Raw genomic sequence first — 11589 nt, 5'->3', positions numbered from 1 at the left:
ACGTTACTCTCTTACATTTCTTCGGTCTTGGAATTCTCAAAGTGTGCTCGTCATGTGCATGCTGGAATGTCTTGAGCATGCTCCTAGCAGCCATAAGGGGCCATGCTTGTAAGGGCTATAACAGGAAGCAGTACACATGGGGGCATTGGGCAGCAGCAACAGCATGACATTTGTTCAAAATTTGAGAAAAATGAGTTCTATGGGGTACAGAAATCTGGCATGAGTGCCAAGTCAGGATAAAACAACACCATTACATTAGATAGCTAAGTTAACCCTGTTATAGAGAAACCAGTGTCCTGACAGTAGAGTACAAATATAGAAAAGAATATCGAGAATGTTCCCCCTTACATTAGAGATTGAATATCACTAAAAATGTGGATAAAATTCCAAGTAGACTCCAGTTCTGTCCAGTCTGAACTTGGAAAGTAAACCATTACATGCAAACAAGAACTAAAGAATTCAAAGTAAACTCCAGTTCTGTCCAGTCTGAACTTGGAAAGTAAACCATTACATGCAAACAAGAACTAAAGAATCCTAATAGGCAGCCCCAAAACCTACAATACTTCGCATACAACCCTAACACTTTCCACCAATGTCCCTGACAAGTTTGGTTAGACTTCAAGAACCCGATTACAAGATTCCCAATGGGTATGCCAGCAGTCATTAGAGACTTGGGCAAACAGATCTAGAGGAAAAGAAAACTCACCTAACATCAATAAGTAATAATCCAATGTGGCATTTACACTGTTCTTAAAGCAGACAAACTGGTTTGATTCCATGGTTGTGTAACATGGGAGAGAGTATACATAGCATACTATTAAAGATCTGGCGAAACCAACATGAACCCCAGCGCTGTCCAGCCTGAGTTTCAGTAGGTGGAAAAAAATTTATAGCATTTAAGGCCAAAGGCAGAGTCCTCTACTGTTGTACACTCACTGAGGCATTCTGATGTTGTGAATCCTCTGTGGACTCCCCAGAGGATAACAGCCATGCCTTCACAGATGATGCATCTGCAGTGAGCCACCCACTTCTGCTCTCCTCAAAGGGAGCCTGCATCTCTTTGAGCAGAGTTAAGATAAAGGTGCTCATTACACGCACGGTTTCATCAGGAGAGTACAGAATACCTACACCCACCTCAATGCTCAGTAAATGAGGAAGTTCCCCATCTTCCTGCAATGCAACACGCAGGCTGCTCATCCAGCCTTCTAAGGCAGTGTGTGCAGCCCCAAAGGAAAGAGTGCGCAGCTTAAGGGACCACTCCACAGGTGACCTTATCTGCAGGTCGTCATAAACCCCAAAGGAGACAGCGTTGGCAAGTATCTGGTGTGCTCGGTCAGCCTTATTCTTTACCCAGCACAAGTCCATCAACAAGTTGCAGAAAGGTCTCCTGCAGTCCTCTGCCGCCCCACTCAGCATAGCTCGCAACTCTTCCTTCACTTCCTCTTGGCTCAAGTCCTCTTTCAAAAACATTTCCACAACAGTTTTCAGCTTGGGATACGCTAGCCCGATCTTATCCAGAATTGCTGCACTGTCCTCTCCCCCGCCCTCTTCGCACAGGACAAGCACAGACAGCAGGGCGCCTCCCAGCATATGGTCGAAAGGCACATTCGTAGCCTGTATCTCATCAACCAACGCCAGTACAGTTTTGAAATCATTCTTCCTGCCATAGCCTTGGATAAGGCCCATGTAAACTGGCAAGTCAATTGTGTGACCTTTGTTCACCATATCCAAGACAATGCGCCTGCCTTCTTCAAATTTCCCTCCCTTCACATACATGTCAGCCAAAGTCTTCCATGTCCAGTCATCAGGTTCACATACCTTGGAACTCAACAAATCCTTGTAAATTTTCTCCCCCTCGTCTACCTTACCAAGCTGAGCACAAAGACTCAGTAGGGTGTTGTAGACTACAGTATCCACCTCCCAGCCTTCTTTATTTACCTGTTCATAGAGCTGAAAGGCTTCCTCGCCCTCTCTAGATTTTGCAAAAGTCCGAAATAACAGGCTGAGAGTTACCGGTGAAGGCTTCAATCCAGCACGCAGCATATCGTCGAAGAGCCGCATGACCTGGAGTGACCTCCCTTCATTGCCTAGTATGGATATCATGGAATTGAATGTCACCACGTTGGGAGCCATATTCTTAGACTTCATTTCTTCGTACACATTAAACATTTCGTCATAGTTTCGCTGCATTCCGTGCAGCTTTATTACGACAGTGTAAGCGATAACGTCACAAGCCAATCCATCGCTCTTCATTTTTGAGTAGAGATCTAATGCCTCATCCATGCGACCAGCTTTAGTCAGAACATCAATCATAGCACTGTAAGTTATCCCATCGGGCACGCAGCCCGCTTCCTGCATCCGTTCAAACCAACTCACGGCTTGGTCGGTGTGGCGGCACCGGATGGCAAAGCTAATTATCGTAGAATATGTAATGTTGTCCGGAGGAATGCCTTCCCTAATCATTTCTTCGACCAATCCCTGACCAATTTCCCACTTCTCGGCCCTCCGTAGAGTTTTAAGAAGCACGTTGTAGACATAGACGTTGAGAGGAAAGGAGCCGTTTGCCTTGAGCCAGTTGAAGAAGAGCAAGGCTCTGCGCCAGCTACGCTCCCCATTGATGATTGCAACGATGTCTTTGGAGGAGAGGGAACTCACTTGGTCATCGAGTGCAGCAGCGACGCTCTCTTGGGTCTCGTCGGCCTTCTCGAGGAGCGCGATGGCATCCCGAACAGCAGAAGCGCCAGAACTCCACCTATTGACACCCGAGGAGAGGCTTCTATCGGGGGCAGAGTCTCTGGCTTTACGACGGGAAGCGGAGGTCCAGGGGCGGGAAGGGGGGGGGGGGTCGAGGAATTCTTTGGAGAGGGGTAGGAGCTGATCAGAGAAGCTATGTTTACGGTGACGGGAGGAGGATTTGGAGGGGGGAGGGGAGTGGGAAGGGGAGGGGGGAGGGGAGGGGGAGGAGGGGGAGGAACTACGGATGGAGAAGAAGGGGGAGAGGGCGATGGAGGAAGGGGCTGAGGCGGCCATGGCTATGGCGACAGCGAGCTTGGAAGCTCCCAGCTAAGGCTGCCCAGCACTGTGCAAAAACATCATCCTGTTGAAGAAGATGAAGATGAAGACGAAGAAGAAGCATAAGATGACTATATTTAAGACCAATAAACCTTTTAAGACTCTCTCCCTTCCAAGTTAGGTCTCGACCTTGTTATTTAGTCCTTTGCCCACCCGTGGACTGCATTCACACCGCACTCGACACCGGGAACACTACCTCTTAGCATTTGGGTGCTCTTTTCTCCACTTGTTCGGTTTGCCGTTGTGGAAATGGAGGCGTGCGAGTGGCGGTATGGCCTCCCCAAGGGGCTGTTTGGATCCAATTGGGCAGAGGTGAGGACACCGGGTACAATCGTTGCGAGCATTTGGGTGCTCTTTTCTCCACCTGTTCGGTTCACACGTTGTGAAAAAGGAGGCGTGCGAGTGGCGGTACAGCCTCCTGATGGTGGCTATTTGGATCCACAGCTTCTTGAGAGGTCTGTTTGGCCTCCTGGGTGGTGCATGGGCTGATAAAGACAAGTAGCTATTCGAAGCCTTTCACACCTCATGTCTCTTGCCTGCCCTATATCTTTCACAACAATGAATGAGTCGTTTCTCCACAATCCAGCCTCCCGTGTGGACTAAGCCGTCGTGCAACCCCACTCCCACCGATGCCCTTTCTTGGATGTCGTGGAAACATGCCCTTAGAGAGCACTCTCGCGTTACCCTTTATCCATAGGAGATTTTTCAGTTGGAAAAAATGCATTGCAACAAGCGAACATGGTAGAGTTTTTATCATTCTTGCTCTCCCCAGCAAACTATCACACTAGTTTCTAATTTTGTATTGCCTATCTTTCAGATGTCTCTTTGGAGACATTTGATAAAATTGGAGCGATACAAAGAAGATTAGCATGGCCCTTGCGTAAGGATGACATGCACAAATCGAGAAATGGTCCAAATTTTTTCGTCTTGGTGAATGGCTATCACTATTAGAGTTTTGTATTACAAAGATCCGTAAGATAGAGCTGCCCATTAGCTCCTTTGCTTTTTGTAGTAGTTATCGAACCCCTACGTTGTCAAATTGATTATCAAATGAATAAAGGATGCATTACGGGACTGAAAATGCCTGACAATTCTACATTTTGCACTCAGTTCTTTGCAGATGAGAATACCAACTTCCTAGAGGGCTTGCATGTCAATATATGCGAATTCTTGGAGACTTTTCACGAATTTGATGTGCTCTCATACTCAAAGGTAAATAACAACAAAACAGAGGCCCTCTGGTTGGCCTGGGATGCTAAGCCAGAGTGGGTTGACAACCTACAGATAAATTGGATTCCACTAGGACAAATAATTTGATACATGCGATGTCCCTTGGGAGTCGGGGTCTCCCTTAAAAGTAAGTTTGAGCGGGCCTTTCAAAGGATCAATGCCAAGATTGACAAGTGGTGTGGTAAATCGGTGTCCCTCACGGGGAAGTTGACAATAGCAAAGCATGTCCGCTCAGTCTGAGATGTACCATGGCTCAGAAGCTGGTTGTGGGTTTGGTTGTCGTCTCCTACGATTTGCGCTTCTTTTGTTAGCTCGCCCAAGCTATAGGAGCTATGCTGGTCATATTAGCCCCTCTCGAGAATACTTGGGTGTGACTTTAGATTGTGGGCAACATCTCCAAATAACTATGAGCAGCCATTTGAAAGTCTCCACAGAAAACCAGGACTCAGTCAATCTTATAAGCAGTGAGAGTTTGCAACGAATTTGCTACTCTGTGAAGGACGCCAGTAACATGCTCACATGTTGGTGCCAATCCTTCTACAAACACAGTCCAACGACTGTTTCTACGCATGGGAGGGAAGCAAGATTGTTACTAGAAACCAATTGGATGTGGCTTAGGGCAGAGAGGCGAGTTATATATCTCATACACTAGCTCATCACGAGGAAGAAGGTACGCTTTGAGTAGCTAAGGCATGCATGGAAGGTTTATATAGCCAATCCTTGCTTCAGGCGGTTCAATTTTGTTAGTTGTTTTTATTAATAAGTATAATACACGCAATAAGTTTCATGTACTCTAATCATGACAACCGTGTTACCTTATGAGCACTCTTAAGATAGTCGTGAATCGTAGTTTGGACTTTTTGTCCATACAATGAACATACTAGATGCATCCTTCTATCATCATTCAAAGGCTCCCACCCTATATACCATAGAGATGAAACCGTATGCACGTGTCGTTGGTTGTGATGCTTGGGTTCCCATGGGCCACAAATAACGCCTTTTGACTTCCAAGCATATCAAGGATTATTGGATTTTATAGTATATGTATCCTTTACTATCACCAAGAGGTTTCAATCACTCTTTCATAGATAGAGCATAGATATGACTTCGTACATGAGCAAAGTTCGGACCTTTAACATGTACCATGCACCATAATTCTTGTTTTAAAGCATTTGAAGGATTATGAGATATTCAACCACCAAATTAAAGTAATGGTCTAGCCTTGAATGCTAGTCCAACATTACGATGCTGTAAAAAGCGTATGTGTGTGTGTGTGCACGCGCGCACGTGCTTGCATGCATGTGGGCTGCAATGCATGCTTTTGTTTTTCTTATAACACTTTGTGTGGAGCTTCCAATGGTAGCCTCCCTTTTTTCACCTTGTATCTATATTTATTGTTGAACTTCCAAGAGTAGCCTCCCTTTTTTCACCTAATTTTTTAATCTTTTGTTGAGCTTCTGAGGGTAGCTTCCAAGGGCAAGAGGGTATCCATGGTGTTACTAATCTAGAAATCTAAAATATCTCTCCCATTTCACCTCTGATAAGCAACTACTATTGGATAACCTATATAAGGATTAGACCCCTCTAGTCCATACATTTAAAAATCCAAAGCGTGCAAGGGTACCCTCCAAAAAACTCCAATCTACTCTATCATATGCTTTTTCAACCTCTAGAAGAGTAGAATGGTAAGGTGCTTGCCACTCTGCATAGCCCAATTTGAAGCTTCCTAAAACAAGATAATACCATACAAAATACAAATCCCATCTGCATATAGCAATAAGGTCTAGAAGAATGGATTGCAAACACAAATTGATAACTAACAAAGTGATGGGTCTCCAGTGGGAGATGAAATTTTAGCAACCTCCCTATGGGATAAGTATGGATGAGACCCTTTGTAAGTGAATCGAGCACAGTTCCAAAGTCCCAAATGCCCTCCACGTCCAAGGTATCATATCCCCCAATCATGTCCTAAAAGCAATAAAAAAGGAAGGCATTAGCCCATCTGATCCTGGGCATCCACCCTTGTGAAGGGCAGAAAGCACATCTTGAATTCAGCTTGGTGAAAGGGAATCAACTAACTCTATCTGAAACCTTCTAGGTAATTATCTTCAACACAAATTCACCACTTAATCAATTGGAGAAGAAGAGCACAATCACACCACGAATATGATAGCACACTGGGTACAATCTCCCCCCCCTAGATGAGTGGCTCACGCTTCCTCATCTAGAGTATTTATGATATTTCATAAAAGCACCAAGGAGCCAAAATTATCCCTCTCTTCCAAAATGAGGGATTTGCTTTACATAGCCATCTTAGGGCCCAAAAATGAATTATGTCCACTATAAAATATATATTGCTCAAACTTGCAATAATAAAGCAAATACAAAATTGGCCCATGGCCATATATAATGCGCTATGCGACACTGCAATCGGTACCCTCGCACTAACTCCAATCCTCGCTATGAGTTCCATCACCTATACTCAAGCCGCCAATTACATTTATTAACAATCGATTGAATGAATCACCGAATCAATCGATCCTAACATAACCGCACTCAAAGCACAATAATCAAACACAACACCAATAACACTAGCGACATCAGTATTGACATGGAATCACCCACAATACTGACCATCTAGCATGGCAAAATACAAGCTAGTCAGGCATCCCCAACTAACCACACAAAGTATCCACTAGGTCCTCCATCACGTCCAGTGCACTCCTATGGAGTACTTTGCCATAGTCACAGACTAAAATAATAATGTCCAAAGCAAGATATACCAGAAATATAATTTTCATAACATCTCTCTTGCTTGGATTGCAAGTGAGCTCAGTTGCATGTTTGATTATAGGAACTAATGAGGTCTGGAAAAGTTCGAAAGAACCGCTTGAGCATCCATTGAGCATCATCTCTTGGATGATTCTTAAATTTGAGCAAGTATTTAGTTTATACATTTCCTTTTTGGGTCGAGGTCTATTGATGATCAATAATGCATTCGGGTTCTTGAATTCCTTCTTTATCAACAATCAATGGAGCCTCTTCATAAACAGGATGAATAGGTAAAGGTCCTTTGAAGGGCTTTAAGAGGCTGATATGAAAAGCATTATGTATTTTCTAATTATCAGGTAATTCAAGCCTATACGCTAGATCATTGATTTTCTTAATCACCTTGAAAGGTCCATAAAAACGAGGGGACATCTTGATTATTGGCCATTTCTCAACACTCTTCAATCTTCTTTTCTCAATCCGAAGAAGTACATAATCACCTTCTTTGAAAAGCAGGTGTTTCCGTTTCTTATTAGCTTGTTTTGTGTACTTCTCTTGCATGATTGCAATGGCTTCTCGAACCTCTTTGAGAATATTTTGATAGTCATGGGTAAATGCATTTGCTGCCTCCACTCTATGGGTCGATCGTGTGATAATAGGTAAAACCTTCCCATAGATAATCTCAAAGGGTGCTCTTCCAGTTGTAGAATGAGGAGTATTATTATAAGCAAACTGTAAGAGGTGAAGATATTTGTCCCAAGTCTTTGGTTGACTTCCTGCATAAGCTCTTATCACATCCAAAATAGTACTATTTGTAACTTCAATTTGTCCATTCGATTCTGGATGAAATGCTGATGAGAAATCTAACGTAGTGCCTAGATTATGAAATAATGCAGTCCAAAAATTACTGCAAAACTTCGAATCTTGATCAGACACTATAATCTTTGGCAAGCCATGATGAACAAAGATATGCTTGATGAATAAATGTGCATTTTGCTGAGCTGTTAAAGTCTTCTTGCATGGGATGAAATAAGCTTGCTTACTAAAGCGATCTACTATCGTCCAAATCATATCATTTTGATTCACTGTAGTAGGAAAACCTGTAATGAAATGATCCATAGATATTTGTTCCCAAGGTTGCGGAGAAATAGGCAAAGGGATTAGCAATCCTGGGGTCTTTCCTTTGTAACTCTTGATCTTCTGGCAAGTGATGCATTCGGCTACAAACTTAGCCACATCTTTCCTTATAGTAGGCCAATGAAATTCCCTCGCTATCACTCGTAAAGTGGCAGTCACTCCCCTATGTCCCATATATGGTGGTTGGTGCATTTCCTCCATCACAATTTGTCTAAAGGGTCGAGTGATGCATAATTTATTTTTATAAAAGGGTATCCATCATTACATGAATAGTCCAACATAGGATTCCAATTATTATTCTCTAATTTGTTCCATATATCAAAAAAGCCTGGATCCTCTTGATAAGAATTCTTCATATTTTTGAAAGGATGGGTCTCTACAGCAGTGATGTGATTAATACTTGGCTTTCTGCTACATCAGCAACTACATTTTCTTTTCCAGGTTGATACTGCATCATGGGCTGAAAACTTTGTATAAATGATGCCCACTTGATGTGCCTATCGGATATTAGTGGCTGAGTCCAAATGCTTGATATTTTGCTGATCGGTTTTGATAAGAAACTTAGCTCCCATTAAATAATGTTTCCACATTTGTAAGGCATGCACAACAGCGGGTTAATTCTTTATCATATGTACTATAATTGCATTCCGCTGGTTTTAATTTTTGGCTCTCATATGCTATTGGATGTCCATCTTGCATAAGTACGGCTCCAACTCCATATCTACTAGCATTGGTTACAACTACAAAGAATGGTCTAGAGAAATCAGGTAGTTGCAACATAGGAGCTTGCGTGAGAGCTGCTTTTAAAGCTGTAAAAGATTTATCTTGACGCTTGGTCCATAAGTCTGTCAATGGATGTGCAATGTATGCGAAATTTTTGACAAACTTTCTGTAAAAGCTACACAATCCTAAGAATGATCTTAATTCATGTATATCTCGAGGTTTAGGCCATGTGACTATGCATTCAATCTTCTTTGGATCCACTCAAATCCCATTGCGGATACAATGTGACCCAGATACTCTATCTGATCTTGAAAGAAACTACTCTTTTCAGGATTTATGTACAATTGATTTTCTTTCAAGAGTGAAAAGACTAGCTTCAGATGTTCCTTATGCTCCTCAATGTCTTTGCTAAACACCAGAATATCATCAAAAAATACTGCCACACAATCTTGGTGTCTAAGAAGATTCGGTTCATCATTATACTAAAAGTAGCTGGAGCATTAGTTAGCCCAAAAGGCATAACTAGGAGCTCATAATGTCCCGTTTAAGTTCTAAAGGCAGTCTTGTATATATCCTCTTCTACCATACGAACTTGATGATAGCCGGATTTGAGATCTATCTTATTGAAGACCTTGGCCCCTTTCAATTTGTCCAAAAGATCATCAATCCTAGGGATTGGATATTTGTTCTTCACTGTGATTTTGTTTAGTGCACGATAGTCTATGCACATTCGATAGGCTCCATTTTTCTTTTTGACTAATAAGACAGGTGCTCCATAAGGAGAATTGCTGGGTCTTATCAATCCTCTCTCTATCAGTTCCTCCACTTGCTTTTGAATTTCCTTTTGCTCTAGCTGGTTGACTCTATACAGAGCTTTGCAAGGTGGAGTATTGCTCAGTAGGATTTCTATCCTATGATCTTCAGGTCAAGAACATGGTAGTCTAGGCGGTAAATCCTCTAAGAAACAATCAAAAAACTGAGAAAGAAAATTTTGGTGGGTAGGCTTAGTGTTTGGCTGAGTAGCCATTACCGTATTCACCAAAATCAGGTATGTCTTCTCATGTTTCCTAATTGCTCTCTTGGCTTGTGTGTGGTTGAGTAAAGGACTGATCTCACATTTCATTGAGCTTTTCAAACATATTTCTTGTCTGTCCTTCTCAATCCACATCTGGTGTGAATCGTAATCTATCTTAGGATTATATTGATGTCTCCATGGCATTCCTAAGATGATGTCCCCTCCCTGTAGGGGTGCCACAGAAAGTCTCGTCTATCCTTGTAGGGTTTGATTGAAATTTCAAGATTCTTGATTTCTCTAGTGCAATTGTACTTTGTCTTGGTAAAAGCAGCTTTGACCTTATAGTTAGATGGGAAAGACTAGATAGGTTTAGCTTTGCTAAGGCTCTTTCCGAAATGAAATCATGTGTACTACCATCGTCATGTAGAATAACAACCTCTTTGCCATTAATGAAACCTTTCATTTTTAGAAGAGCATGACAATTATACTTACCTCCCTCTTGCTTGGTTGCTTCATCATCAATCATGTGCACTTTCGTTGTCAGGGTCTTCTTTCTTTTGGGACATTCAGTGGCTATGTGTCCCACCTTGTTGCACATGAAACACCTTATTTCTTTCTTCAGAAAATTTCCACCGTTTTTAGAATTAAAGAAGGGCTTTTTATCAAATCTCTTTTTCTTATCGAAAGGTACATGCCATTCCAAATCTTTCCCTTCCTTTGGGATCCCATTCTTCCTCTCACAATTCATTGCAAGAGAAATCGCAGAGTTCAGTGAGCGAGGATGAAACATGTTAATCTCGGCTCTCAACTTAGATTTTAGACTTGCCACATACTTCTTGCGTTGACCTCGCTCATTAACTTTCTCTAAGGACTATAACTGGATCAACGTTTGCCAAAACCTATCAATGTGTGTGGAGATCATTTCCTTATCGAATTGCCTGAAAGTATCCCAATGTTGTTTGGCTTTTGCTTTGAAAAGTGAGGAAAGAAAATCTCTCTTGATGAGCTTTTGAAAAGACTTCCAAGATTTTGGTTGCCTTTTTCTGTGCTTAGTGATGTTCCACGAAAGTGCGGCACTCTCCACTAAATGATTTGCAGCACATTTAATCTTATCTTTTTCAGAGATTTCTCCCCTGAAAATTAAGAATCTAGCTGACTGATCCAAGACAAGACAGTGTGTGCTTCTTTCTTTCCATTGAAATTTTAAAATGAGAAAGCTTTTCTACTTATCTTACTCTCCTTTCTCGAATTATGTGCTCTTAGTGTGTCTTTGAATGTCCTAATAATAGGATCATCGTCAAATGACTCATCGTCAGATGAATGCCTCTTCCCTTTCTTACCATTGATTTTCTTTTCCAATCTCTCCCTATGCTCACGTTCATCGGCCAACTGTGCCTGAAGTGCGTCTAATTGCTCCTGAAGTATGGGTGGTTGTGGCTGATGCACCATGATAATGCGATAAATACAAATAAAGCGGAGCGGAGGAAAGTAAGGATACTAAGTGTATGAGAAATTAAACGAATGAAAAGTGTGATTCGAGTGTATGGTAAGAAATGAATGGCGGAAGATACTAAGTGTATGAAATATAAAGCAAAAGAAATCACTTATCTCGCTCTTTGATTGGAGGTAAAAAAGACTAGAGT

General features: G+C 42.1%; 1 protein-coding gene and 1 non-coding gene across 2 annotated transcripts; one reads left to right on the top strand and one right to left on the bottom strand.

Moving 5' to 3' along the window:
- Nucleotides 1-690: 690 nt before the first annotated feature.
- Nucleotides 691-3134, bottom strand: LOC147887288 (pentatricopeptide repeat-containing protein At5g46580, chloroplastic-like). Its single transcript, XM_087394732.1, has one exon. It carries the CDS (start codon nt 3028-3030, stop codon nt 919-921), a length of 2112 nt encoding a protein of 703 aa, XP_087250858.1. The 5' UTR covers nt 3031-3134; the 3' UTR covers nt 691-918.
- A 757-nt stretch (nt 3135-3891) lies between these two features.
- Nucleotides 3892-3994, top strand: LOC147887287 (U6 spliceosomal RNA). The gene has a single exon (XR_015543268.1). It is a non-coding gene; the product is annotated as a U6 spliceosomal RNA (small nuclear RNA).
- The last annotated feature ends 7595 nt before the right edge of the window (nt 3995-11589 follow it).

The sequence above is a fragment of the Dipteris shenzhenensis genome, chromosome 23 (assembly GCF_047967505.1).
Source record: "Dipteris shenzhenensis isolate YYH24624 ecotype China chromosome 23, Dip_SZ_1.0, whole genome shotgun sequence".
Lineage (NCBI taxonomy): Eukaryota > Viridiplantae > Streptophyta > Polypodiopsida > Gleicheniales > Dipteridaceae > Dipteris > Dipteris shenzhenensis.
This window is presented reverse-complemented; position numbering and strand designations above follow the sequence as displayed.

Excerpts from the sequence above, each read along its gene's own strand:
- LOC147887288 (XM_087394732.1), bottom strand. The coding sequence starts at position 3,030 with ATGGCCGCCTCAGCCCCTTCCTCCATCGCCCTCTCCCCCTTCTTCTCC.